General features: G+C 45.2%; 7 protein-coding genes across 8 annotated transcripts; 6 read left to right on the forward strand and 1 right to left on the reverse strand.

The window, feature by feature from the left end:
• Nucleotides 1–3,707: 3,707 nt before the first annotated feature.
• On the reverse strand, nt 3,708–6,637 carry LOC120811099 (uncharacterized). Its single transcript, XM_040166259.2, has 4 exons — nt 5,131–6,637; nt 4,978–5,029; nt 4,682–4,832; nt 3,708–4,545 (listed from the first exon to the last, which is right to left on the reverse strand). Exons 2-4 carry the CDS (start codon nt 5,015–5,017, stop codon nt 3,969–3,971), a joined length of 768 nt encoding a protein of 255 aa, XP_040022193.1. The 5' UTR covers nt 5,018–5,029; nt 5,131–6,637; the 3' UTR covers nt 3,708–3,968.
• Nucleotides 6,638–7,002: 365 nt separating this feature from the next.
• On the forward strand, nt 7,003–8,452 carry LOC120810385 (uncharacterized). Its single transcript, XM_078094441.1, has 4 exons — nt 7,003–7,113; nt 7,221–7,271; nt 7,411–7,561; nt 7,680–8,452. The coding sequence occupies exons 2-4, from the start codon at nt 7,232–7,234 to the stop codon at nt 8,254–8,256; spliced, it is 768 nt and encodes a 255-aa protein (XP_077950567.1). The 5' UTR covers nt 7,003–7,113; nt 7,221–7,231; the 3' UTR covers nt 8,257–8,452.
• Nucleotides 8,453–11,244: 2,792 nt separating this feature from the next.
• apoeb (apolipoprotein Eb) lies at nt 11,245–13,306 on the forward strand. Its single transcript, XM_040164961.2, has 4 exons — nt 11,245–11,553; nt 11,632–11,782; nt 11,970–12,257; nt 12,342–13,306. The coding sequence occupies exons 1-4, from the start codon at nt 11,511–11,513 to the stop codon at nt 12,652–12,654; spliced, it is 795 nt and encodes a 264-aa protein (XP_040020895.1). The 5' UTR covers nt 11,245–11,510; the 3' UTR covers nt 12,655–13,306.
• Nucleotides 13,307–16,832: 3,526 nt separating this feature from the next.
• apoc1 (apolipoprotein C-I) lies at nt 16,833–17,833 on the forward strand. Of its 2 annotated transcripts, none has more exons than XM_040164965.2 (4): nt 16,833–16,959; nt 17,185–17,252; nt 17,358–17,499; nt 17,594–17,833. In XM_040164965.2, exons 2-4 carry the CDS (start codon nt 17,198–17,200, stop codon nt 17,640–17,642), a joined length of 246 nt encoding a protein of 81 aa, XP_040020899.2. In that variant the 5' UTR covers nt 16,833–16,959; nt 17,185–17,197; the 3' UTR covers nt 17,643–17,833. The 2 variants fall into 2 exon arrangements, with proteins under 2 accessions (XP_040020899.2, XP_077950568.1); XM_078094442.1 differs by having other exon boundaries at nt 16,919–17,032.
• A 2,167-nt stretch (nt 17,834–20,000) lies between these two features.
• Nucleotides 20,001–21,128, forward strand: apoc4 (apolipoprotein C-IV). Its single transcript, XM_040164964.2, has 4 exons — nt 20,001–20,382; nt 20,539–20,584; nt 20,681–20,783; nt 20,862–21,128. Exons 2-4 carry the CDS (start codon nt 20,539–20,541, stop codon nt 21,034–21,036), a joined length of 324 nt encoding a protein of 107 aa, XP_040020898.2. The 5' UTR covers nt 20,001–20,382; the 3' UTR covers nt 21,037–21,128.
• A 408-nt stretch (nt 21,129–21,536) lies between these two features.
• Nucleotides 21,537–23,484, forward strand: apoa2 (apolipoprotein A-II). Its single transcript, XM_040164963.2, has 4 exons — nt 21,537–22,028; nt 22,269–22,313; nt 22,693–22,906; nt 23,068–23,484. The coding sequence occupies exons 2-4, from the start codon at nt 22,271–22,273 to the stop codon at nt 23,222–23,224; spliced, it is 414 nt and encodes a 137-aa protein (XP_040020897.1). The 5' UTR covers nt 21,537–22,028; nt 22,269–22,270; the 3' UTR covers nt 23,225–23,484.
• A 1,470-nt stretch (nt 23,485–24,954) lies between these two features.
• On the forward strand, nt 24,955–26,298 carry apoc2 (apolipoprotein C-II). The gene is made up of 4 exons (XM_040166398.2): nt 24,955–25,215; nt 25,443–25,505; nt 25,606–25,768; nt 25,842–26,298. Exons 2-4 carry the CDS (start codon nt 25,457–25,459, stop codon nt 25,927–25,929), a joined length of 300 nt encoding a protein of 99 aa, XP_040022332.2. The 5' UTR covers nt 24,955–25,215; nt 25,443–25,456; the 3' UTR covers nt 25,930–26,298.
• Nucleotides 26,299–26,428: the final 130 nt, after the last annotated feature.

Consider the following 26,428-nt stretch of genomic DNA (forward strand, 5'->3'; position numbering starts at 1 on the left):
ACTTGTGTTGCAAAAACCTTAAATAAAGACTGTTGCTTCAAACTCTCCGCTGTATCCTCGTCATTCCACGTCCCCCCAAAGGACCGCAAAAAGTCTGCTGAATTTTTACAAAATTATATCTGTTACATTTCACTAACCCTATTAAAATGAACACAATGTATCCTATTTTGGATTCAGCTTTGCAACTGATATCATCTGGTATCTGTTTCTTTGTTAGTGGGAGAACTGGCATTGCATGCTGTTCACCAGTGTGTTGTAGTCTGGTGTGTAACTTGACACTACAACTCTGAGTGAGTCTTGCAGGTGTGCATCAGTGAGGCGGGTTCTGTGTTTGTTCTTGATGACGTTCATGTCAGAAAATGCTGATTCACAGAGATAGTTTAAACCAAACAGGTTGGTGACCTTCATAGCTGCTGTGCTTACACCACTGTACTTTTCCGTGTCAAGAAGGCTCCAAAAGTTTGGTGCAGCCTGGTGGGCTTTGAGGTGCAGGTCACTTTGCAATGTTGCAATTTCAATCTCCACCTGTGCAGCATCCAGGACATGATGTGCCTTCAGCTCCGCATCATTGGTGTTCCCGCACTCACCTTTGAACTAGAATAGGTCAGAGTTCGACTAAATTATCAAAACTTTCATGTATTATACAAATATTTTTAATTATTTTATTTTAAATATCTTGTCATTTTCATATACATATAAATGCAAGTGTGATTAGAAAAATATTTAAATAATAATAATAATAATAAATAAAATTAATAATAAAATTAATTTAATTTTTTTTAGACCGCTAGTGGTGAGTTGTGGTATTTTTAGAACAGGCCTGCGGGCGCCTCATATGGTCCTTGCGGGCGACCTGGTGCCCGCTGGCACTGGGTATGTGACACCTGCTCTAATCAATCAAATTATATTTCTTTGAATGTGCCTGCTTGCAGGAGGCTTCATGGATGCATCATCATTCAATAACAATAATGAACTCAACTCTTTCAGAGTATGTAGATGAAAACAAGCCTAAAGAATCAACAGGGTCTGGCGTCGAATTATTAACAGGGACCACCAAGCTATGGTCAACGACAGGACACAGGACGTGATTCCACAAACAAAATTATACAAGTTTATTTTTAATATCAAATTGTTTTCTTAAAATACAATGAACGTTCAATAAAATCTAGTGTTGATGCAATATCACACCAAAAAAAAGGAACGTTTATGAGTCATTCCGGTTACCATGGATGCAACGTAGGGGGGGACTGAGGGGTCACTGGCAGAGATGACTTGCTGAGGGGGGGAAGGAGCTGAATGTTCCACCACACGTGAAAACAAAAACAAACCACACACCAACTATTGACACCGAGGTGCACTACAACAAAAAAAATGGAGCGAACCACCACCGGGATCAGCCAGTCACTCCTACCAGTGACAGCTCCTGTCCATCAAAACAAAAGAAATAGCAACCATCACTGGTGCACCACAACGACGCCGCTTCAACTGCAAATCAGAGGCAGCAGAGACATCTATAAAACGGCTGCACAAGGCACATGTACAGTACACCTAAGCAGTGCAGAAGAGACAGCCTACCGTAGGAACTGAATGCTACGTATAAGGAGATCCGCACCGGCTTGAAGGCCACGCTCTCCCACCCCCGAACCTCAGTCGGCAGACGCCGTCGATGACGCGGAATGGAGAGACACCTGTTTTTGTCTTCAGCTTCCAAGGCAAGTTGATAAAACAAACTGTACTGGTTCACTTGACTGTAAAACTGCTCTGTTTAAAAATCTACAACACATCTTATTTAATTATCAAATTACACCTAAAATGTTTTGTTACTCACTGAAACTGTCTTCTTTTGTTAGATCTCTCTCCTCTTGTTCAAGGAAATACTTTACCATGTCCTCAAGTGGAAACAGTGACATCAAATATGCTCCTGGAGATCAGGATAATGGCACATGCTCACTGCCAGTTCATTGTATTTGTATTTGACTCTATAATGGTGTTTTTCTAATCATTGGAGTGTACTACTCTAAATACTCAACTAAATGTTATTTATGTGCCACAATACATAACAGCAAATTCGTCGATTGTGAAAGTCGACCAAGATAAATAGATGTGATTCTAAGTATCTCCTTCGGACTGATACCTTGTTTCCCCACAGTGAGGCAGCCTCCCCCTCTTCTACAGGTTTCCTTCTGTCGAGTGAGTAACTTACATTCTTCCACCTCGCAACATGAGTCAGCGGCTACGCTCGGCTGGTGGCACAAGAGTCAAAGAACTCACTAACTAGCTGACGAACTAACCCTTCAGTTAAAGCAGCAAAACCACCATGTAACAGTAATCCCTTAGTACGAGTAACAGCAAGTATCTAACATTAAAAGTAGAAATCATAATTATGCAATTCCCCCACTTGTATATATTACTATTATATTACTATTTGTAATACTATTATTATTGTCGTTGTTATGCTAAAGAAACAGATTTTATAAACTGGTTACCTATTAAGTATGTTAATTCTGTGTAACTGAGTCACTTAGGGTGTTGTGAATTGTAGTAGAGTCGAAATATAAAGTAGCATAGAGTGGAGGTAAACTACAAGTACCTCAAAATGAAACAAGGGCAACAACATCACTAACTGGAGCTGTCGGTTAAGGTATATCGGCATATAGGGCTGTTGGGTTGCATTTTATCTGCATTGTGCACTTGCACACAACAATCCTGTCGTGAAACCCGAGCATCTGATCGGAACAACAAGGCGGAGTCGTCTACACAACCAAAGTGCATCAACAATTGTTGACACAAGAATCGTCTTGTAATCTGTCTTCCCATCAGGCCAGCAGCAACAGGCTGCGAGCAGCGTCTCATCTACATCAACACAACACACCACAGAGATTACGGCAAGCTGGGTCTTGTTCAAAGGCACTTGTTGTGCGTCACATACCCCCCCCCCGCCCAGACCCCCCGGTGGTCTGAGGTGCAGTTTGAATGGAGCAGACATGCGTCTGGCTTCCTGTGGGTCGTTGTTCTGGGAGCCCACACAAGTGCTAATGTTCAAATGTCAGATAGATTTGCATTTGTAAAGTGTCTCTGCGGGAGTTTGAAGAGCTGCAATTGCAACACGGGGAGATTCAATTCTAGACTTGTAGGCTGGAACAATTACGGTCGCAGGCTTAACTTACAAGCGCATTAACGAGGGTCGGGTTCCTTATTTGTGATGTTGTGGTATCTAGATATCTCAAGAGTGAGCCACAGATTTATTTCAGTAGTCGTTGGACTCTGACCCTCCACGTTGGCACCGTCATCCGTCAGAGGATAAGGCCTCTTACAAGAATGAACCGTTGTGCAATTCCACGTTTTTTTATGACATAAATAATTGTGTGGATTTCAAAAATCAAAAAAAACAAATGTATGATTTTAAATCGAATGAAACATCAAACTTTCATCCACATTCCTCACAGACATTTCTCCTCTTTAGTGGCAACACCGTTTAGGTCACGGCAAGTATCGACAAGTACCCGATTAGGAAGAACAGTCGGCATCTGGATTGAAAAGAAAACAAAGCGAGAACATGTGCAGACACGGCAGGATGACTGGTTGTCCCTCTCAAGTTTCTGTTCATAGACGTCCCTCGATATGTGTTATGTAATAATTGTACTCTGTCAATGTTGTGTACTCTCTTGTAGATCTACCTATTCTACGAAGGACTACCAACACAAATGTGCATTTGTGAAATTCTTCTATTTATTTGCGTGTCAATTTTTTTAGAAATGACAAAGTACATTACAGTCTCCAAGTTCACAACACACAATAAAAACGTAGTATTTACATATTTGCCAAGTGCAGAGGTTTGCTTTGCACCTAGTAATAAATATTAGTTTAATTCTGTTTACAGGGCAATTCAAATATATGAATGCTTTAAGCAGAGGTGGACCAAACAAGGCCAGTATCTTGATAAATATGGAGCAGGTGTTGAGGCCAACTTAGTTGCCTTTGACAAAGGATTGAAAGAGGGACATGAGCTGGGCCCGCAGGTCCTGAGCGTAGGGGTCCAGCTTTTCCCTCAGGTCCTCAGCATAGGGGGCCACCATCTGCTTCACCACATTAGCTCTTTGACTCAGCTCAACCTGGACCTTCTCAGTCATGGGGGCCACACTATCCTGGAAGTCCTGCAGGTGCTGATCCACCTTCAGCTTCAGGTCATCGGTGTAAGGCCCCAGCTGAGCCTGCAGATCCTTCACACTCTGCTCCAGGTTGGTCTTGAGCTCCTCACTCTTCTGCATCAGGGTGATCCTCAGGACCTCGGAGTCCACGGACTCTGCGTAGGGGGCCAGCTCCTGTTTGAGTTGCTCCACTCTCTGCTGGATCTGGGTCTTCATGTCCTCTGTGTAGGGCTCCAGCTTTTCCCTGACGGTGCTCAGCTCCTGGGTGAGCACATTCCTCAGCACGTCCGCCTCGGCTGTGATCTTGGTCATCAGGTCCTGTGCTGCAGGGGGAAGCTGCTCCTGCAGGGTGAATGCGTACTTGCTGGCCATGTCAGTACTGTCTGCCAGGCGAGCACTGCAAGGCACACAAGGTAACGGTTGGACCATCAGAGGTTTGTGTAATAACATAATAACATACCCATCTGAGTCACCATGTGCCACGTTTCCCTGACGAACCAAGTCCTCATAGTCTTGTGTGTCACGTAACTTACTTGACTTCCTGTCCAAACTGGGACTTCCTGATCATCTGCAGGGTGTCATCGGCAGTTTGGGTGGCCTTGGCAATGTAATCCCAGAATGCATCTGTGAGCACTTCCAGCTGTGGCTTAGGCGCATCGGCGTAGAAGAGGTTAGCATGGCAGCCTGCAACGTGGACACAAGCACAGCTTGAGGACAGTGCTGACTTTAAACCGTTCAGTTCATTTGGACTGCTCTGAGTTGAAGTAATGCCATAATTAGTTTTGATGATACAGATAAGAGAGAAAAGAAAACCTCTCCCGCCACTTACCAGACAGCACTGCAACAGCTAGAACAATAAACACCTTCATGACTGCAGCTTGCTGAAAAACAGAAAAGGATCCATTTAACCTTCACGAAGCATCAAAACTGTTTTTATTGGCCGATTTAATCTAAATTTAGTTTGGAAGTGTGTGATTCTCACCTGTTGTGGGCTTGTTTGTCTCTCAGAGTTAAGCGTGCTTGTGGGCGCCTCAGACCAGCACTTGCATGTATATATACTGACGCCACATGACCATTGCAGTCAAGAGCTCAAAGTCCAGGAGTCCCTTCCATGTTGTCACAAAGGCTCTCTTCCGGTTTCTTGTGCTTCTCAGGGCTGTTATCACCTGACCCCTGCAGCTACAATGCAGACCCACTGACACAATCTTTACCGCTGGAATCGGCCATGTGGCTCTTGTTAATGCTTTAACAATAAAACCTATTTACGCCACAATCATTTTCACGCTAGTTATCCTGTGACTCCACTCTCAAAAGCATTTAGTAAATAGCAATTAACTGCTCATGTAGTCCAGTGTAAACAGCCTGCAGATAACTGCAGATAAACTTACTTAGGGATGCTCACAATAGTGGACTTTGCACGAGGGTAAAACAACGTGTTTGAAATGGCGCAGGGCACCAACGGTTTCAAACCGAACGACACATAATGTCAACTTTAATAATTCAGCAAAGAGTACAGCATGACAGTAAAATCAAGTTGACTGTATTTCACAGATTTAAACTCTAAATGCAGATGGAGAGAGTTAATTTCAGAACACGTGAAGGTTAGATGTCATATGCTGAAATTGGTTAAAAAAACATATAGACTGATGTTATTTTTGTATTTGACTTGATTTTATAGTGATACTGTTCAAAATGGTGGCGTGGACCATGGTGGCATGGACCGTGGTGGCATGGATTGTGATGGCGTGGACTGTGGTGTAGTGGATCGTGGTGGCGTGGACCGTGGTGGCATGGACTGTGGTGTAGTGGACCGTGGTGGCGTGGATTGTGATGGAGTGGATCGTGATGGAGTGGATCGTTGTCTCGTGGACCATGGTGGTGTGGATTGTGATGGAGTGGATCGTGATGGAGTGGATCGTGGTGGCGTGGACCATGGTGGTGTGGATCGTGGTGGCGTGGGCCGTGATGGAGTGGATCGTGGTGGCGTGGACCATGGTGGTGTGGATTGTGGTGGCGTGGGCCGTGATGGAGTGGATCGTGATGGAGTGGATCGTGGTGGCGTGGATTGTGATGGAGTGGATCGTGATGGCATGGATCGTGATGGCGTGGATCGTGATGGCGTGGATCGTGATGGCGTGGAGCGTGGTGGCATGGACCATGGTGGAGTGGATCGTGGTGCCGTGGACCGTGGTGGCATGGACTGTGGTGTAGTGGACCGTGGTGGCGTGGACCGTGGTGGCATGGGCCGTGGTGGCGTGGATTGTGATGGAGTGGATCGTGATGGAGTGGATCGTCGTCGCGTGGACCATGGTGGTGTGGATCGTGGTGGCGTGGGCCGTGATGGAATGGTACGTGGTGGCGTGGATCGTGAAAAATGTTTGGGTCTGGGAACCTTTGGCCAAAATGACACATAGAGACATATATTAGAACCATGAGCTCCTGTGACGTAAGATGGTGCATGTCAGACTAATAGAAGCAATAAAACATCCACTGTCTTATCTAATCAGAGCTGGACATCAAAGACGTGGAGGAGAGAAGCTTTGTCAGTCTTGGCAGCCAGTAATCTCTGTGATAAGTGATTACAGACAGGCCAATACGAACACACAGGCTTATGAGGGCAAAGGTCATTTGTGGGTAAAATAAGGATTTTTGTCAGTCTCCACCACTGAAGATTTAGATTTAGGTGTTAGAGATAATGTAAAGCAAATAAAAACAAGATCAGGCAAGTGGTCATTTATATTATCAAGCCGTAGAAAATCACTCACTGTGTTGTGCGTTGAGGTAACAGTTCAGTTTTCTGGCACACAGTTTCAGTGAGCAGAGGAGGGTGAGTCAAGGTGACAGCAAGACACTAGCACCTGGACTTTGTGATCATTACAGTCTGGCTTGCTATATAAGCTGCACAAGCTCACCAGTTGAGTACAAGCGCTGCCAAGTTGACTCGCAGATACACTCGCAAACTCAGGTAAGAGGAGGAAGGATCGGCTCGGAGTGTCAGCTGAACCTTTTGATTCAGAAGAACTCTCGGGTGACCGCGCTGAGCTAACCAACTGTTTGTCTCCTTGTTAAAAGGTCTAAGAGCCATGAAGGTCCTTGCTGTGCTCGTCCTAGCCGCTTTCGCTGGTGAGTACTTTAACAAAAGGACCGATCTTCTTTTTTGGAGCATGAAAAACAATTTACTGGTATAATGTGCCCTAAAATGTAAAATCAGGTTGAAACATTCTGAGCTGTTCTTTAAACAGTTTGTCTGTCCATCCAACAGGCTGTAATGCCAACCTCTTCTATGCTGATGCGCCCCAGCCACAGCTGGATGTGGTGACTGATGCGTTCTGGGACTATGTTGCCAAGGCAACCCAGACAGCTGATGACACCCTCCAGATGATCCGAAAGTCTCAGTTTGGACAGGATGTCAGGTATGTCGGACAACCCCACTGTGAGAGTTCATTGACGCGCTAAAAGACCTGCATGTCCTCCCCACAATAAAAGTAAGTGAAGGTGGAACCTAATGCCGCTCTTCCCTTCCTCGTCTAGTGCTCGTCTGACGGAGAGCGCCGATGTGGCCAGCACCTATGCAATCACCCTGCAGGAGCAGCTTCCCCCTGCAGCGCAGGACCTGATCACCAAAGTCACCACAGAGGCCGATGTGCTGAGAGAGCGTCTGAACCAGGAGCTGAGCACCGTCAGGGAAAAGCTGGAGCCCTACACCGAGGACATGAAAGCCAAGGTCCAGCAGAGAGTGGAGCAGCTGAAACAGGAGCTGGCCCCCTACGCAGAGTCCGTGGACACTGAGGCTCTGAGGGCCACCCTGATGCAGAAGAGTGAGGAGCTCAAGACCAACCTGGAGCAGAGTGTGAAGGATCTGCAGGCTCAGCTGGGGCCTTACACCGATGACCTGAAGCTGAAGGTGGACCAGCACCTGCAGGACTTCAAGGAGAAAGTGGCGCCCGCGACGCAGAAGGTCCAAAGCGAGCTGACACAGAGAGCCCAACAAGTCAAAGAGATCGCTGCCCCCTACGTTGATGACCTGAGGGTGAGGCTGGACCCCTACGCCCAGGACCTCCAGGCCCAGCTCACCTCCCTCTACGAGTCCTTTGCCAAAGCCCAGTAAAGCCACCTCCATCTCGTGCCGAACAGAAAGGAGCCACCTACAGAACAAGATCAGATCATGAATGGGATTGTGTTTTTGAGAGATAAAATGACTGGTATTGGAAGTTGAACTGTTTAAAGTATAAAAGGAAAAGATAAATACAACAAAACACTTTGTTCTCTTTCTATATTGTGAAAAAATAAAGGCTAAACATCAACTTGTGAGTCTGTTGGTTATTTACAAAGTCCCGGTGAAATTGACAGTTGGTAAGATCTGAGATCTTTTGGACTTGACTGGATGCAACAAGGATCTTTGATGATAATTAGTGCCACCTGGTGAACATATAGAGTCCCTACATTGTAGATACGTACATGTGTATATATATATATATATATATATACAAGATATATATATATATATATTTGTGAGAGCCATTTTTAATGCTGATACTTCAGTCTTATAACAAAGAAATAAACTTTAACACTACATAAAATAAGTAGGGAATAAATCCCTTTTTTTCCTTGAGTTCATGTTGCAGAATCTCGCCCCCCGCTTTGGGCCCGCCCCTCTGCGTTGGAGCTGTGGGCATGTTCAGGTTTGCCTTTGCAGGCCTGGAAGTTCACGTAAACACGTTCTGCTTCTACCTTGTTTTTTTGTTTCTGTGCCTCCTTCACTGCTGCCAGAGAGCTCCCACGCTGCGTTCCCCCGCTGCCAATAACATTCCTCAGTCCTGCCCCCATTTCTCACTGACTATGTTCACAAGTACCCTCCAAACGCACACAGACACACACCGACTCTGATTTCATATTACGTCTGCTTTCGCCAAGCTTTCCAGTTAAACTTTGGCTTTTCGGATTCTGTTAACAGTACTTATTGTTACAAATACGTAATGGGTTTTAGTGGTAACTAGGGCTCATAAAATGTTAATTTGGGCTTTTACGAACCAAATTATTACATAATTATTTAAGTATATTACTGACAAGGGGGGGAAAAAGCAACAACAGTATGTTATTTTTCAGTATTGTGCATCAGACAGCAGAAAATAAAAGCAAATCCATGTAGACTGCAGATTTCTTCCAATTACCGGCAATGTGAGTCAGGGATACTTTTGTTGATGGAAGCACATGAGCGGCTTCGCATCAAACCAGTGACCCCTTTGCCCCAGTGAGACCAGATCAGCTGACTGTGAGACGGAAAAAACACTCCATTCTGACCTTAAACCACAGACTCAACTGCAGTAACTTATTCTGCTTGTTGACGACATCATCCAGACTCAACAGCTTAATTCCTCAAACCATTTTACAGAATCCGTCGTCAGGCCGGCGTTACGCAAGTGACCCTCACACACACATCTGCTCCTGATAGACCCTCAATCGGGCATCCGTCATTGTGGAGCAGAAGGAAACACAAACATACAGAGATATGTAGTTTGTGGACATCTTATTAGTGTGGGCGAATGACCCTGAACATTTCATCATGTTCTAGAGACGGGACAGAAACAGCAATTTGCGTGACAATGTTTTAGTTTTAGATCTGGATTTGTTTGTGTGTTTGAACTGGATTGGACTCCTTATCTAGCTGAACATACAGTATCTTTCTTTGTGCGACACACCTCCTGCGGGGACACACACTACACACTATTGTTGGGCACTATCAAGGTCAAAGGTTTTTAACGCTGGAGTCACACCTAAAAACACTGAATTCAGTCTTACTTAAACGTCATCAAAGAATTTTAATCTCCTTGTTGATTGATTAGCATTCAAACAGAGAAAATGTTCATCCATCACACAACACCTGAACTTTACATTTAGGTACAGTCTTCTCACACGCCAGTGTTATAAAGTTCTCGCACTAATTACCTGGCCGAGCCAACATATTTAAACTTTGTTCCAGAGTAACGCTCGGCCTCTATGAAAGAAAAAGACATTGGTTGACAACACCGACGTCCTAAAGAGCAAAGGTCGTTACACACAGGCAGTGAATCAGAGCAAAGGGTTTTACATCATAACTAATGGCAGCAAAACAAACTGATGACTCTGCCACGGAAACAATATGTGTTGCTCAATAAGCTGCTGTTTCAAACACGAGGAACACGCAGGCGGACCGTTCGCCTGTATCAGTATGTAATAAAAAATAAAACCAGTTCACGTTCTCTGTACTCTACTACATGTAATGCTTATCTTGTAGGGATTGACTTGGGGTTTGTGTGTCTGCAGGGGGGAGACAGACGTGGTGTCAAGGGTCAGCAGCCACAGGCACTTTAGATTGAATTGCATCACGTAAGTGAAAAAGGCTTATTTGCATCTTGCCCCCCCCGGGGGATTTATAGCCTCACGAGAACACTGATGAAGATCAAAGAAAGGCTGTGGTCACTAAACACAAGGCCGGCTACGGGATAACACACATATATTATTATTTTATATATATATATATATATATATATATATATATATATATATATAATAGTATATATATATAATAATAATAATATATATAATAATATAATAAATAATAATAATATCATATATATAATAAATAAGTACTTGAGCAAAAGTAGTAATAAGAGTAAAAGTGATTGTGCATTAAAATAATGGAGAGGCAAATTATACTGAAAGTAAAAAAATCATTTACATTTTTTGGGACCATATGTTGTTATGTTGTTGTATGCTGTTATGTAATCTATATATATATATATATATATATGTATATTGTCATCTCAGGTAGATTACATAGCAGTATGTGCAGGTGATTAACAGCTTCATCTCACCGGCTGATACCACAGAACATATTTCAGACCTTGTTCGGCTCCATCAGCCCGACGCGGACCTCCCGAGGACTTCGGACGCGGTGTTGGTGAAAAGCACCGTGGAGGGAAACAGGAATCTGTGCAGACGAATCATCGTTACCACGTGAATGCTCGCGGGCATCGCCCCCCCCCCGCGCGCCCGCCCCCTCCATCGCGCCGCACGCTCGCGCCGCTGTATAAAGAGGCGCAGTGTTCTGCTGCACGGAGAAAGCTCAAGCTCTCAGGTGAGTGTGAGGAGACGTTTCTCTTCTTATGGAGAGAAAGTATCCAGAACCTCGTTGTGCTGCTCAGTCGAACCATACGAAGCGATTTTTCCTTTAAAGAAACAAACAAGCCTATGGAAGAATTCTTGCTTAAATTGTAGTTTCGCTATTGGAAGAAGTAATGTCTGCCTCGCCGTGTTTCTTTCCTTTGTTTGGGTGCTTACCTCTGCACTCTTTAATTCGCAGGAGTATCTGTAAACCCAACCATGAAGGCTGTAGCTCTGATCCTCGCTCTCGCAGTCATCACTGGTAAGTTGGTCTACCACTGACCACACTTATTCTTTTATGGCTTTCTGTATATTCATGCTTCCGCGGTTCCCACGATAGGCTGCAGCGCTCGCGTTGTGCGCCAGGCTGATGCCACCGTGAGATGGGAGGACACTGTGGATCGCTTCTGGCAGTATGTCTCTGACCTGAACCAGAAGGCTGATGTGGTCGTGCGGGACCTGAAGACCTCTCAGATCACCAGGGAGCTCGAGTACGTACACTTTATCATTCTCTTACCATGTTGTGTTCAATAGGTAGGGATTTGTTGTTTCAGTATCTCCACATGCTCCAATGTTTTCCCTTTCCTACTTCTCCCATTTACAAAACTTGAATTGCAACCTTGAACTATGGTTAAAGCCCAAATTTGACGTCTGACCATCTTGTCCATCTGCTTCCAGCACTCTGATCACCGATACCATGGCCGAGCTGGCAGCGTACAGAGATGACATCAATACCAAGCTGACCCCGTACGCCGATGGCTCCACCGGACAGCTGTCTCAGGACCTGCAGCTTCTGGCCAACAAACTCCAGAAGGACATGGTGGATGCCAAGGAGCGCAGCGCCGTGTATCTGGGCGAGCTCAAGACCATGATCGAGCAGAACTCCGATGATGTCCGCGGCCGCATCGGCACTTATAGCCACAAGCTGAAGAAGCGCCTGAACAAGGACACTGAGGAAATCCGCAGGTAAGCAAAGTGAAGTTTGAGACTTTATCAAACTTTTTTTTCTTCACACAAAATCTATATGTCCGCTTCCTTTCCTCCCGTCAGCGCCGTGGCCAACTACCTGGGTGAGATCCAGTCCCGCACCGTCCAGAACCTCGACACCGTGAAGGAGAACGTTGAGCCCTACGTCCAGCAGGCCGGTGACACCGCCAGCAAGAAGCTGGCCGACATCTCCACCATCCTGGAGTCTCAGGCTGAGGGCATCAAGACCCAGCTGGAGTCCACCGCCCAGGAGCTGCGCACCTCCCTGGAAGGCAAGATCGACGAACTGACCGAGATGATCTCCCCCTACGCCGTCCAGATCCGCGAGCAGATCGAGAACATCATGGACAAGGTCAAGGAGACCTCCAGCTCTTAAAGAAAGACTCTCTTAATGTCATGCTACCGATGGGGGAAGAGAGTGACTTCTGACATTTCCATTTGGGTGCTCTTTTGTTCCGGATAAGGGGGGTGATGAGATGAAGCGTGAGTTGCGTCTTTGAAGGCCATCAGATAAACGTCTCTTCTCTTATTACCTCCCTTGATCACTGAACACAAGCACCCCGTCAGTAAGGGCCTTTAAACAGGAAACATTTCTGGCAATATGCTTTGCTTTTCTACTTTTAATCAACAGTTATAGCTAGCAACCCACCCGCCAACGTTTTGTATTGAGCTTCCTACATTTTGTTTGGTTGTCTACAAGCTGTCCTCATTGGGGTGATCCCATCCCTAAATGCACCAAACGCAAGTGTCTTTCTTTTCAATAGATGCACTGAATAATGATTGTGATGGAAAGAGGAGGAGGAGGGGGGGTGTTTTTTGAGAGGTGAACCACTAAAGTACCGTTCTGTATTCTCTGCGTTTTTTGTTTGTTGTGCTTCACACAGAAGAAGATAAACTCGATGCATCAGTGAGTGTAATGCTGCCTGTCCGTTCTTTAGTCTGAATGTTGTGTCCCTTGTGTGTCACGTACCCACCATGCTGCTCACTGCTCTGCACACAGTGCGAGTGAATAAAAAGTTAGAAAAGAAGCTCTGGTTCCACCGTTTGTTGGTCTGATCAAGCACAAATGTGATATTTTATCTGAGAACGCGTTCCGTTACACCAACAACTAGACTTCATGAAGCTATTGTTGTTCCATTGTACATTTGGTCCCTAAAGCTGCTGAAAATATCTCTAATGACTAGCAAGTGTGCTCACTTTTTCATCACCACCCATCACAGTAACAATGGCTGCAGGACTAATCATGCAACAGCACTTATAAGAAGTTAATGGCCTAATTGTACCACGGCCCTTTCTGAATCCTGCCTTTCTACAGAAGGAATGGCTCTTGAACCCAATCCTCTTACCTTCTCCCTTTGCCCAAACCCCACCACCCACTGCCTGCAGTTGTGCCAGTCCCGACTCGTAGAGATCGGTTCCCCAGATTCCCTTCATCTAATCAGGAACACTCTGTGTCCTAGATTACATTAATGTTGACTCTGTCATCTCTGCCTTTATCTCGGCTTTTAACCCACGCATCAGTGCGTGTATACACAGCTTTGCTCAGACATGCCGATAAGAGATATTCATATTTGTCAAAGTGCCCACATGCAAGCACAAGTTTGGAAGCATGAGTCTCCTCCCATGGTTAAGATGCATAGCATTGAACTGCTTTGTAGGTTCATTTGTAGTCATTTCTTGCATGTCGTGTCTCTCACCGACATAGAAACTTAACTTTACGTCCCTGTAGAAGTTGCAACGGACCCAAATTATGACATTTACAGATCGCTACACATCTGGATCCCCCAAGGGCGAAAGATGCTGCAGGTCCTGAACTCGGACCCGATCGGTCTAAATGAAAAAATGAACATGCTTATCAAACTCAGCAGGAATGTTCCTTTGAAGTGAAGGGCAGAGGCCAGTAGAGGACACCATTTGTCCCTCCATCGTCTCCCTCCATTCCTCTGAGCCCTCCGCTGGGATCCATGCTACACAACGTTGCAGCTGTGTTTTCTTTTTTTGGAAGATTTAAGCAAACCGTGTTTGCTTCATGACAAAACACACACGCAGTGAGTTTCCAGAGCAGAACACAGATGTTTTAATCAACTTGAGTCAAGGAGATGCTTCAGAACGACTTTGGGGCAGCCGTCCCAGGATGGAGGTTTGGAGTTGGCAGCGGACTGCAACATCACCATCTAGGCCGAAAATGGACTCGACACTTGGATGCCCCCTCACCCCCCCTCACCCCTTCTATATCTTCACATTTTTTAACTTTTTCTGCGCTTACAAATAAAGGCAATAATCTTAAAGTTGTGCCTTGAAAATGAAGGTAAATATAGATATAGATACTTAAATAGTATTGGTATGTCTCTCAAAGTATTTGCTCATTTAAGCTTCTTTCGTCAACAACGGCCTCTTTTCTCTGACAAGAAAACATGTTGACCCTTTTATCTGGGCTAAAGGGCACTGCATGTCAAATGAAACCGCGGTGTTTGTCATCACTTCTTTTCAGGAACCAGTGTTCATTTGGAAAATAACAGACAAGTGAAACACCGTCTTTAAACTGTGTATTGTTGCCGGGATCAGTCATGGATGAAAAACAGGAAAAACACAATCATCTTGCCGGGTCAGCACTTCTGCTCCGTCTGTTCCTATAGGGTGTCTGCGCTGTGAGCGCTGCCCAGCAGCTTTTAAAAAGTCCAACAATCTAGCAGCTGCTAGCTCGCCCATGACTGCAAGTAACCTTTCCAAAACAACCCATGCAGAGATTTTCCCTCTTATCGCAACTCTTTTATTCTTTCCGTCCTTTCCCGCCCCGTCAGAGCTGGCACACAACACAAGTCACCACAGGAGCCCTCGGGCCAAACACAAAAACAGCCTTTTTGTAAGCTTGTTATTGCCAATTGGGAGCACGCGAGACGTGCACTTTCACGCCCGATGCCTCCTGCAATTATTCGAGAGGAACTTAAATGCACGCAAGCACAAGCTCATACATAAAACCCGCCGGCCACTTCATGACAAAAGAGATTTCATCTTTCAGCCACACGTGGGTGTCGAGGCCTGTTAGGGCTCATTCAACTCCACTGTAGGCTGCTATTCATCACAGCGATAGGACATTTGCAACCAATAGGCCAGCGGCCCGTTACAGCAGACCCCTCGGTGTGAGAGGAGATATGAGGGGTTACTGCAGTTCAACCAACTGTATTGTTGTTCTTGTCGCGTGTTAACTTACGAGGCGGACCACATGTGGTTTGGTCTGACTCACTTCCCTTTTGAGAAAGGGAAGGTATGCAGACATCAAATGAGGTGACAGGGTGCTCAGTAGGGAAGTACATGGAAAATTACACCAAAAGGGAACCGGAGATTCCATTCAAACAGTCTGCTTAAGAGTGAAATATAGTGACTTTGTCCCATAAGCAAACGTATAAGTTTAAGTCTTCACAATCAGCAGGGTTGGCCAAAAGAACAAGGAATCAACTATATTAGAAAATGTAACTTGTAATGTAAGTTAAATGTTGAATGTTTACCTAAACTACATTTATTTGAGAGGCATATTTACTACGAGATGTTTTAGATGCAAGTCATTTAGCTGACGCTTCATGCATTCATATCCTTAAAGGGAAACAACACCCCAGGCACAAAAGGTCAAAATATGTGACGTTCAGATATTATCACGAAACCGATTATTTACATTAAGACGAGTTTTGTATTGCAATTGTTCTGAAAATGTAGAATAAACCAATAGGACGTGATCTTATTGAATATTTGCTAATTACATTTGTTTCCACATAATCTGCATTGGATAACATTGTTTTAGGAGAAATCTACAGAGGCAAATAGATAAAGTGTGGATAAAGTGTGGAAGTTTCTTCCCTTAAAGAGATTTTTTTGTTATTCTCGGCTTAATGTGAGATTTTACTTTCCAGTTTTTTAACTCAGCAAAAATAAGCTTCACATTAGGAGTACAATTAAAAAAGTACAATATAACGTCACATATATTCAATCATTATTAATTATGATTGCATATTACAATAATATAACACAAACATCTGTGTGGTAATTATTAGCCTTTCATTTGTATTGTTTTGTATCTATTATTTCTCACACCATCGCAAAGGTACAAAGCATATCTCACTATCAACGGAATCATTTTATCCTGAAGCAGTGAAGTCACCTGATCTGGTTTAACCTGACCAGGGACTGAAGCCTGTGAGAAGCACTTTAAGTCCAAAGGAGCTTCCAAATAGCTCAGGTCTGCTGGTTTTAATCAGCGCTGAACTATGCTCCTCCTGCATGACATCGCACATTATCTATTGTTGCTGAGGGATTCAGTCTGATCATGATTCAATTCATTTAAATGTGCAACAGAGACACAGTGGTGATGATAAATGGATAAATAGTCTCGCCCTCTTCTCTGTGATTAGATCCTGCACAGCTCGCTGTGACCTTTCACCCCACCAGCGCGCTTCCTATAACCGCATTTACAAAACGATGCAAATATATGCTTGTAACTCATTGGCCAACAGCCTGTGTATCTTTTAATGCAATGGCCAAATCAAGAGGGCAGCGATGCCTCAAGGTCTCCACGTGGACATGTTGACTGAAGTCTGGCGCTACGCGTCAGCGAGCGGGTTTATAAAGAGGGACACACTTCTCCGCTCAAACAAACTCCTGCCGTGTCGTCCTCTGAGTAGATCAACAGGTACGTTCACTGGCACCACTGTCTGGACGGAGAACGCGTCTCTGTCCTCTTCCCGCCGCGGGACGCACACGTAGTGAGATAGCGGGATTTTACACTTTGAGTTTGAGTTGGTAAATAAGGGAACTGTCCGCTCGGAGTGGTGCTGACGCGGCGCCGCTTCTCTCTCCGGGTGCGCGCGCGCGCGCGTAAAGGTGTTTAACCTGTCCTCTTCCTTCCCCTCCAAAGATCCAAAGCCAAGATGAAGCTGTACCTCGCCGTGGCCGTGCTGATGCTGGCTTTTGTCGCGTACACAGGTAGGTGTCTCTAGAATTACTGCGAAGTTTGCGCGTTCGTTGTCTCCCATAGTGGGTAACGTGACCCCCCCCCCCCCCCCCCCCCCCCCCACCCCCCACACACAGAGGCGCAGGACGCGGAGCAGACCGTCGAGCAGAGGTTCAATAGGTTCGGAGAGCAGGTGGCGGAGGTGAGCAAGGGCCTGGCCGAGAAGGCCAAGACCACCTTCGAGGAGATATCCACCAGCCAGTTCGCAGAGGACACCCGGTAAGCGCGCACGCGCACACGGGGGATAATTAGGCAACACGTGTACGTCCACACGCACGTCTGTGTAACACGTTGTTTGGCTTCTCCTCCCCAGGAACTGGTTCCAGACGCAGTTTGAGAGTTTGAAGTCTAAGTTGTCGTAAGCAAACCAGTAGACCCGTCCCCATCTCCAGCCCCATCTCCAGCCCCCCCCCCCCCCCCCCCCCCACCGACCCCCTGCACAACAACAGCAGCCCATCGCTATGCTTCTATGTGCATCCTGTGTTTGCATCAGTATTTCTCATTAAGAACTTCTGAATGTACTGAATCAAATAAAGGACACACGTTCGACTCACATGTTCCATGACTGCAATTCATTTCCTTCCAGTTTTTAAATTCCTTAGTCCTTCAGAGCTCTAAGATAAAACTAGATTTCACAATATATGATAAATTGATGAGTTAAGAATATTTTCAAATGATTTACTTTTTAGATAAGAAGTGTTCTTACTGTGGTTTTCCTTATAAGTTTTCTTTAAACAAGATTTAAACATTTAGTTCTTCCTTAGAAAAGTTAAACTTGTAAAGGAACAAACATTGAAGCCAATTAATTGGTTCATTTATTATTCTAAAATATTAGAGGCAGACAAGTAGATTTTAATGAAAGCTGTACTTCCATTCTTTGTATTATTGAAGAGACACAACTCTTCAGACTCTACCTCAATGTCACTACCTAAATGATTAAATCCCTCGATAACACATTTACATAACTAAACTGGGTAAAGTAAGTAAAACTTAAAGCTACTTGGTTATTGAGGAACACAATCTAAGACCAACATGAAACGAGGTTCTTTATTTCTTACTGAGTGCACGACTCAGACACAGTTTCCAGGCCTGTATTTCAATAAGTCAGCTCCCTCAATCACAGTGTCCTTGTTTAAAAAATCAAGGTGCATCATGATCAAAACCACTTTTCTTTCTTGTGAAAACAACTTAAAAGCAGACCGGTATACTTTTATAAAAACTAACCATTGCTGGAACGAAATCGCATTGCCTTTTTAAAGTTTTTTTTGTTGTATTTCACTGAAACATTTTGTAAAGGAGCTTCCTGGACTCGGCTGGACAGGGGTCTGTGATAAAAAGCAGAAAGCATTATTCACACGATAGACATCGTGGAGGAAGGTAAAGAGAGCTCCGAGGAGCTCTGAGAGTCAGTGCTTCCAGGTCCACGGTCATGTTCCCTGGTTGAATCCTCCAGGTTGGGAGTGAGTCACTGGGATCAAGAACCTTGTTCATGAGCGAAGGTAAAATGGAGATTGATTGGTTTCATTTCATTTCGGAACAAAACTCCGCCGTAATGAGCTTCTCACGTGGGAATGCTCAACCTGAGAGATGCTGCTCTTTCAGTTCGAAAGGTCCCAGGTGAGGGGGCTCCTTTATCTGATGTGGAAGCCTGCGGGACGTCTCCCTGTAGAGAATGTCGGGTATGCCCAAATGATAACAGGCCCGGGGGAAGATCTAGAACCATCTGGGAAGATGGAACATCTCCTCTGGCCTGGGAACACCTCGGGGTCCCATGAAAGAGGAACATAAGCAAGATCACCTCGATGAGTTGACGGACAACCGTTTGATGGGTTTAAAGTACTTTGACCATATTTATACTAGGGTTGATATCGTATTAATGGGCTCTGAGAGATCGTTAAATCAAAGAACAGCTCGCAGCTTCTGCGTCAACAGCTGATACCAAAGGGCAAGTGCCAACAGAGCTGCTTTTGTGCCATTTCACAACTCCTGGGCTAAAGTCACTGTTTATGCTGAGTTAATGATCCACCAGTTGTCCCAGAATGCGTTCCTGTTAAGAGAACAGAGTGACAGAGGTAAGCAGCCGGGGTTCAGGGGTCACAGATTAGGACGCCGTTGCCTCAGTTGTGTGGGCTGAAATTGGATTTAAATCACTTTCACTTGACTTTGGTTCACATTTTTATATTTTCCATGCAGTCGTATACTACGTAAAGTGTGACCCTTAACATAATTCTATTCTCATTATTCTATTTTGGATTGATTCAATTTACACAGTTTATAATACGACTTTTCTGATGTATACTTGCAGGGACACACACGTCTTTAACACACTGAGGGACAGTACAGGTGTGTAAAACCAAACACACTGTGTAAAAACAAGAAGATGTCTGTTAAGACAGCTGCGATCCGGTCTGTGCGTCGCTGTTATGAACTCTAACATCAACACAAGTGTTGCATTATTCCCGTTGAGAATGTTCTGCAAGGCTGGAACATAAGAACATTTATTCGATTTTGTGGTGGACTCTGCCCACAGAAATGTTTGATCCCCCCCCCGGCCCCCCCGGCCCCTCCGTCGCCCACTCTTCTAAAAATCATGGCGCTATTGCAAGAAGAGAGACTTTGACTGGCCTGTGCACATATCAGCCCCCGCCAAAGGGTTTGAGGTATCTGATCCAAAGGGCACTCGGACAGTTAGTGAACTCAGCTAATGTTGATCTTGAGAAGATATCGAGGGTTCAAGATCGGCAGATCGACCTGCTAACATCGTGATACGGACGACATTTAACGAGGAGAATAAAAGCTCATCCGATGCTTTCATGTGACTCGTTTCATTAAAAACTCAATTTAAAATGTCCAAATGCGTCCACGTGTGTCTCTGCATTTCCAGGCTATGTTTGGTCTAAGGTCTGACCCAACTTAGTCAAAGACCCGTTGCTTTGCTGTCTCTCGGACCTTTGTCAATAAAATGATTTTTAAAAAAACACACAGAGTGAAGAGTCACCCGATCCGGACCAATGTTCAGGCTGTTGTGTTCTCTTAATACAAATAGAAAGGCTGGATAACATCTCATTGATTCAGCTTCTGTTGACCAGAGCCGGAGGAAAGGTAAAAATATCACTCATCCCGTTGCACTTCTTTCTGCTGGATGTTAACAAATTGTTACGTTAAATTAACTTGACATTGTGATATTTGTACATATAATGTACATAATAAATATAAAACACATGTATAAACTGGTAATAGTTGTGTTTCTCACGGCAGATGCATCTGAAAGAAGTTGTTCTCGGTGTCGTCTTGCTGATGCAAGGTGTTTTATTCTACGAGCCTCACTCTCAGCTCCCTCACTTTCTCAGCTCGTCGTTTCTTTTGCTATTTCCTGACTGACAAACGTCCCCCTCTGCAGCGTGCGGCCCGCTTTCGGCCCAGACCCCGATGTCCGGCGTGTCTGATGCTGAACCGCCGACGGACCCCCCGGGGTTACTGCGGAGGCTGGCGCAGAAAACCAGGTACCGTTACGAGCACGATCAACGCCGCCACTTCTGAGCCACGTTTTACATCCCTCGGTGAACTCGTGCATCTCACAGGGAAGTCAACGCTAAAGTCCAGGACTTGGGGGCACCAGTGATGGGCTTTATCGGTGCTTACTACGAAGACCACATCCAACCGGTGGCTGAGAGCTACGTCGAATGGGCCTCTAACCTCAGGAGCTCCATGCTGGATAAGATCCAGATAACCATTGGCAACTACTTGCCACTGTAGGCAATAATAAAACTGTTGTACCTCACAGATGTATGCATGTTCTGACCAGATGGCATATCTGCCGATGCTGCAAATAAAGTTTGAACCAATCATTGAGCTCTGCAGGTTATTTTAAATACAGAAGGAATAGAGAAGGAAAGAAGGAATACAGAAGTATAGTTACTTGGTGTCAACGGGCACTTTACTGAACGAAATACTGAATTATTCAGTTTAGCTGTTCAATTAATTGTTACGCTTTTTTGAGGCTGCAGGATTCTCCCAAAATCTAGAAGTATATGACAAATGAAAATAAGAGAGAAAATAGAACAAATAAAACCCTGTGAGGTTACTGTCCCAGGTTATGCAGGTGAGAGGTGAAAGCAGGAATCCCAGCATGCATTGCTCTGGGCGCCGTAGACCCTTTCCAGACGCGTGCTGGCGACTCCATCTGCAACAGACATTACATCACACGTCATTTAGCTGACGGCTTTTATCCAAGGCGACTTACAATAAGTGCATTCAACCACAGGGACACCGACATCGTCAAACGATTCTGATTAGCTGTTACAGTTTGATCGCCACGAGTCAATCAACTCAAAATCCTTTTGACACGTGTGGCGTAACGACTTGGGACACGCATGCAGCAGGACTTCATTCCAACTCACAGCTACACGCGGTGCTATCAGCAGGGCTCCAAGTGCCATATGAATACAGATAAACCGTCTTTTGAGGAACATTGCATAAGTCATTTCAACATATTTAAAGTGAATATGATGTTCACTGGACTTTGTTTAGGCGAACAGCATGCATGTCAGTGTGCATGTGCACACACATGTGTGTGTGTGTGTGTGTGTGTGTGTTTGTGTGTGTGTGTGTGTGTGTGTGTGCTCATCAGATGACGTTTGTTTGCAGTCGCCCCCTATATCATCCTGTCCAGATGTGAGCTCCCAGTTACAGACAACTCACTTTCAGAGACGACTGTCACTTCTTGGATCCGTCCAACACAACCGCAGGTAATCCTTATTTCCACTGCTGCAGAGCTCATAGCTTCTCTTCTACAGAGACTTTTCAATAGATTTCACCAGAATTAAATACATCTTTGTAAAGCATTATTTGATTTTTTTGCATTAAGAATGCAGTTTCACCGCCGTGACTGTGTGAGGTTAAAGTGACAAACGTGGAAAAGAATATTGAATATCTAGAAAACCGAGGCTCTAAACTGAAAGTTCTTTTCTTCTTTTCTTTTGATTCAGACATGAACGCAAAATACGCCGTGGCGCTGATCCTCGCTCTGCAGGGTAAGAAAAGCTGCCAATGCAACTTATGGATGTCATTTTCAACTGGAGCTTTGGACGAGAAAAAATACAAAGTATAGAAATCAGTTGAATCATTGTTTTCTTCAATCCTTTTCAAGAAGGATCAAATGTAACATGTTTGTCATTGCATTTGTTGAAACAATTTAATGAAAAATACCTAGATTTACCAAGTTAGCATGCAAGACAAGGATCTTTTTAAAAACAAATTAAATACTGGTCAAATAAATCAAAAAGTATTATGAAGATATGCAAAGTACCTTTTCTTTGGTTCTTTGGTTGTTCTGCAAAAGCAATAATTCTGATCAAATAAACGTGTCTCGATACACTTTTGAGTGTTCGTAACATTCTGGTTCTGTTCCAGTCTCCGTGTGCCTGTGTCAGCTGCCCGAACCCTCGCCGGAGCTGGTTCAAAAGTACGACTCGATGAAATCTGTCTTCTACCAGAGGCTGCTGACGGCTTTCAACAAGCTGCACGCCAGCGCTGTGGCATCAGCCGATAGCGGACCGAACGCCAGGGACTTCGTTGAGGAGTTGCGGGCCAAGCCCGAGTTCCAGGCCCTCGTCAAGGTGGCCAGGTGAGCGTTTGTCACCTGTCGTGAATCCCAGAGAAGTGTCCACATCAGCTGCACAGCTTCACGCATGGAGGCTACGGTTGGGATGGCTGCTGCTGCTGTTGCTGTTGTTGTTGTTGTGCAGATGTTGGTGTTAAATGATCTGCCTTTCCTGCTTTGCGCAGCGGCCTGGGCCAGGAGGCCGCCCCCCTGGTGGACAAGGCCCGTACGGCCGCTCTGGGGACATACGAGCACTACGTGCGTCCCCACGTCGGCCAGCAGCTGAGCGACAGCATCGACCGCATCAAGGTCTACCTGGACATGTTCCTGCCCACCCAGTAGAGCGGAGCGTTGTAGCGTGATAGACGATAGAAAGTACACCAGGTTAGGCTGAGAAGAGCGATGCACCATGCACGTGCAATCCTTTGCCTCTTTTCAAATCATAATTTTTTTGCCAAATCATGCAGAGTTAAAAAGTAAAGTGAACACCACCTACGCAAATTGTGCATGTACAGTATTATGTGTTTGATACACTAACCAAAGTCTCTGTGTGGTTGTGTATGAATATGTGTGAGTGTGTTCATTAAAATGGATGGAAACGATCTGAAATGTGCTTCTTCATCAATAGATTCAAGGTTTACTCTCACGGCTTCTTCCGTTCGTTCTTATTCATGAGCTCCATTAAACGCCGTGTTGCTCATGCGTCAATCTTATTTACAAATAATAAACATAATTATTAATGTACTACAAACATCAAAGTGCAAAACAGTCTTATTGAAGGAAAATGAAGGTGTTAAAGGCATCAGTTTTATTACGATGAGCGATGAATCATTGAAGCATTTTTACATTTAGTCATAATTATAATAATTATAATTGGTCATTGTAAACAGTGACACGCTGCTCTTCATTTCTGCCCCTTTCAGACATTCTGGTTATTATTTACTTTAGAGTTTATGAGCCAAGACGACTGATATCTGCATCCGTGTCTTTGTCTTCGTAAACTCGTCGTCTCTTCCATCAAAGCGCCGAATCAGCTGATTCAGTGAACAGACCTTAAGACCTTAAGCCCAAAATATGGGATCAGAGCGAAGACTCTGCCTTCACTAGTTCAGTTAACAAGATGATCGAAGCATTCTGAGAACGTTTATATGGAAATAAAACAGCTCAGTTATTTGCAGTTAGATTTCAAGAGTTGAAATCCATTTAACTAATACACAAAAGTACATAATTGTAATTGTAATTACATATATATTTCTATATGGACTGCCTCATTAATCTATTTAAGGATAAGAATGAATAATTATTCATTTGTGTATCTATTCAAAACTGTAAAAAGAAGCTCCTCGCTGAAGGATCTCACATATTCAGAACAAATAGATGCGGATTTTATTTAAAGAAAAGAATTTGGAAATAATGCTGTATTGAATTGAGAAAGATTTAGTGAATGTCACAATGAATCTATTGTGACTTGCACGTCTCCTGCCACTGCAAAGAAAAGTCAAAATATTTAGCAACTAGTATCATTATTATGTTACTTTATAAAGAGGAATACAAATTGTGTGAGCAGACCACAAACAGAAAAGGAACAAACCGACTTGTGTGCATCATTGATTGTTCCTCTGATCTAATGCATAGACAAGGGTGGGGGGGGGGGGGGGGGGGGGCGGGAGGGGTCAAAGGGATGGTAGCCTCCCGGCCAGGGGGGCACCACCCACCCGCCCAGGTGAGGACGAGGTGTGAGAGAAGACGCACCTGAAGCTGATCACCTGACGCGACTCTTGCTTCTGATCGCTGCGCTTACCACCAAACCCCCGGGTCACAATCACCCCAAAACGACGACCTCACGTGACCCCCAGCGTTTCATAACACATGTTTGGGCGGATGACGTGTTGTCGACGCCGCCGTGTTAGCAGGACTTAGGACTATTGTAACGTTGTGCGTCCGCTGCTGTCAGGGATCAATGGAAAATGTCTGATCTGGCTGCACTCAAAGGTGGCTAATGGGAAAGGTACCGACACAACGCCCCCCCCCCCCAGACCCCCAGTCCCCCCAGTCCCCCCAGCCCCCCCAGCCCCTGTGCCCATGACGCCCAACCAGTGGCTTTTGATGGTGTTTGAAGCGCCTCCGCGGTCCGATTCCCGTGTTTACAGAGAACAGCGATGTCTGCTTCATCAATACGCGAATGTCCCACACTCCCTGAAAGGCACAGAGCAGCTTTATCTTCCCCAGGATGCACTTTGGCTCTGGGACCAACGAGTAAACACATCGTGGCTCCTATATAAACAGGCCGGCCCTCCGGGGGCCTCTTACTCTGTCTCCTGAGGCGCGATACAGTGAGTACTGAACCTTTTCACTCCGGGGCCTTAAAAAGCACGACTTCTATGTTCGAAGATTTTACGAAAAATAATGTTCAACATGATTCTAAACCGGAAATAATGTTTTAGTTTTGATATTAATTAATTAAGTCCACACAGCAGCTCGTCTGAGCATCGAAGTGTAATGTCTCACCCTGGTGGATGAAGTGAGGTGAGCCTGCGAGTGTCTGTCTCTGTCCTCGTAGATACGAGCGGCAGTATGAAGAAGCTGCTGGTTGTCACCGTGCTGGTTGCCCTGCTCGCTCTCGGTAAGCGCGTCCTCTGAAAACACCGAGGGGATCGACGTGTGATAATATGAGTTACTCTGCTGATCGAAAAAAAAAACACCTCTGACCTGTTTTGCTGAAGGCGCCGAAAGCTTCCGCATGCCGAGGCAGGCCGAGGTGGAGGAGGACGAGGGCGCCCTGTCCAAGATCACGGGCACCTTCATGTCCTACTATGACAGCGCCGTCAACACGGCCAGCGGCTACCTGGACACCATCAAGGGCCTGAAGCTGGAGGAGAAGGCAAAGTAAGACCTCCTCAGAGACGGAGTCATTGATGCCGTGTGTGGATGCCGGTTTAAGCGCTTCTCTGTCCCACAGGAACATCTACAGCGACACCAGCACAGTCGTGAGCACCTACGCGGGCATTGCCCACGACCAGCTGTATCACATCTTTTACCAGAAGTAAACAAGAACCCACCTCCAGCCGCCTCGTCTGCCTTGTCGGACATTGTGAGAACTTTCAAGCTCCACACGCTTCCCCCCCCCCCCCCAAAGCCTTAGAACCCACAAAGGACGCTTTCTTGGGTGAATGAAGAAAACCACCCGACAGGGACCGTGATCTTGCTCAGAGGGACGCGTTGGTGGTTGAGAAGCTCAATGCAACTCGTCCAGAACCATCGGGTTTCTCCTCGGGGGCCTCAGACACAACCGGCCGTCCAAATAATACAAATCATTTAATGCTCTATCGCCCCCTACTGGTGTCGTGAGTCGTCCCTCATCTGGATAAAGTGAAATATTTTTGTGTCATTTCATGAAATAAAATATTTATGCCAGACACTTGTGCCTGTGGTGGATACATGTGAGTCCAGGAGGTGAATTGTCCACGCGTGAATCTGGAACGAGTTACTCTGCTTTTATCAACCGAGGCAACAACACAACAGAGAGGCTTCTGTTAATTAATAATG

This window comes from Gasterosteus aculeatus, chromosome 20 (assembly GCF_964276395.1).
Source record: "Gasterosteus aculeatus chromosome 20, fGasAcu3.hap1.1, whole genome shotgun sequence".
NCBI lineage: Eukaryota > Metazoa > Chordata > Actinopteri > Perciformes > Gasterosteidae > Gasterosteus > Gasterosteus aculeatus.

What these genes read in the sequence shown, in the direction of transcription:
- apoc1 (XM_040164965.2), top strand. Translation starts at nt 17,198, where the DNA reads ATGAAGCTGTACCTCGCCGTGGCCGTGCTGATGCTGGCTTTTGTCGCG. An exon ending in GGCTTTTGTCGCGTACACAG is followed by an intron (nt 17,253 to 17,357) that starts GTAGGTGTCTCT and finishes CCCCACACACAG; the next exon opens with AGGCGCAGGACGCGGAGCAG. An exon ending in CAGTTCGCAGAGGACACCCG is followed by an intron (nt 17,500 to 17,593) that starts GTAAGCGCGCAC and finishes TCTCCTCCCCAG; the next exon opens with GAACTGGTTCCAGACGCAGT.
- LOC120810385 (XM_078094441.1), top strand. Translation starts at nt 7,232, where the DNA reads ATGAAGGTCCTTGCTGTGCTCGTCCTAGCCGCTTTCGCTG. An exon ending in CGTCCTAGCCGCTTTCGCTG is followed by an intron (nt 7,272 to 7,410) that starts GTGAGTACTTTA and finishes TCCATCCAACAG; the next exon opens with GCTGTAATGCCAACCTCTTC. An exon ending in CAGTTTGGACAGGATGTCAG is followed by an intron (nt 7,562 to 7,679) that starts GTATGTCGGACA and finishes TTCCTCGTCTAG; the next exon opens with TGCTCGTCTGACGGAGAGCG.
- apoc4 (XM_040164964.2), top strand. Translation starts at nt 20,539, where the DNA reads ATGCATCTGAAAGAAGTTGTTCTCGGTGTCGTCTTGCTGATGCAAG. An exon ending in TGTCGTCTTGCTGATGCAAG is followed by an intron (nt 20,585 to 20,680) that starts GTGTTTTATTCT and finishes CCCCCTCTGCAG; the next exon opens with CGTGCGGCCCGCTTTCGGCC. An exon ending in AGGCTGGCGCAGAAAACCAG is followed by an intron (nt 20,784 to 20,861) that starts GTACCGTTACGA and finishes TGCATCTCACAG; the next exon opens with GGAAGTCAACGCTAAAGTCC.
- LOC120811099 (XM_040166259.2), bottom strand. Translation starts at nt 5,017, where the DNA reads ATGAAGGTGTTTATTGTTCTAGCTGTTGCAGTGCTGTCTG. An exon ending in AGCTGTTGCAGTGCTGTCTG is followed by an intron (nt 4,833 to 4,977) that starts GTAAGTGGCGGG and finishes TCCACGTTGCAG; the next exon opens with GCTGCCATGCTAACCTCTTC. An exon ending in CAGTTTGGACAGGAAGTCAA is followed by an intron (nt 4,546 to 4,681) that starts GTAAGTTACGTG and finishes TGTGCCTTGCAG; the next exon opens with TGCTCGCCTGGCAGACAGTA.
- apoc2 (XM_040166398.2), top strand. Translation starts at nt 25,457, where the DNA reads ATGAAGAAGCTGCTGGTTGTCACCGTGCTGGTTGCCCTGCTCGCTCTC. An exon ending in GGTTGCCCTGCTCGCTCTCG is followed by an intron (nt 25,506 to 25,605) that starts GTAAGCGCGTCC and finishes GTTTTGCTGAAG; the next exon opens with GCGCCGAAAGCTTCCGCATG. An exon ending in AAGCTGGAGGAGAAGGCAAA is followed by an intron (nt 25,769 to 25,841) that starts GTAAGACCTCCT and finishes TCTGTCCCACAG; the next exon opens with GAACATCTACAGCGACACCA.
- apoa2 (XM_040164963.2), top strand. Translation starts at nt 22,271, where the DNA reads ATGAACGCAAAATACGCCGTGGCGCTGATCCTCGCTCTGCAGG. An exon ending in GCTGATCCTCGCTCTGCAGG is followed by an intron (nt 22,314 to 22,692) that starts GTAAGAAAAGCT and finishes GTTCTGTTCCAG; the next exon opens with TCTCCGTGTGCCTGTGTCAG. An exon ending in GCCCTCGTCAAGGTGGCCAG is followed by an intron (nt 22,907 to 23,067) that starts GTGAGCGTTTGT and finishes TGCTTTGCGCAG; the next exon opens with CGGCCTGGGCCAGGAGGCCG.
- apoeb (XM_040164961.2), top strand. Translation starts at nt 11,511, where the DNA reads ATGAAGGCTGTAGCTCTGATCCTCGCTCTCGCAGTCATCACTG. An exon ending in CAGATCACCAGGGAGCTCGA is followed by an intron (nt 11,783 to 11,969) that starts GTACGTACACTT and finishes ATCTGCTTCCAG; the next exon opens with CACTCTGATCACCGATACCA. An exon ending in GACACTGAGGAAATCCGCAG is followed by an intron (nt 12,258 to 12,341) that starts GTAAGCAAAGTG and finishes TCCTCCCGTCAG; the next exon opens with CGCCGTGGCCAACTACCTGG.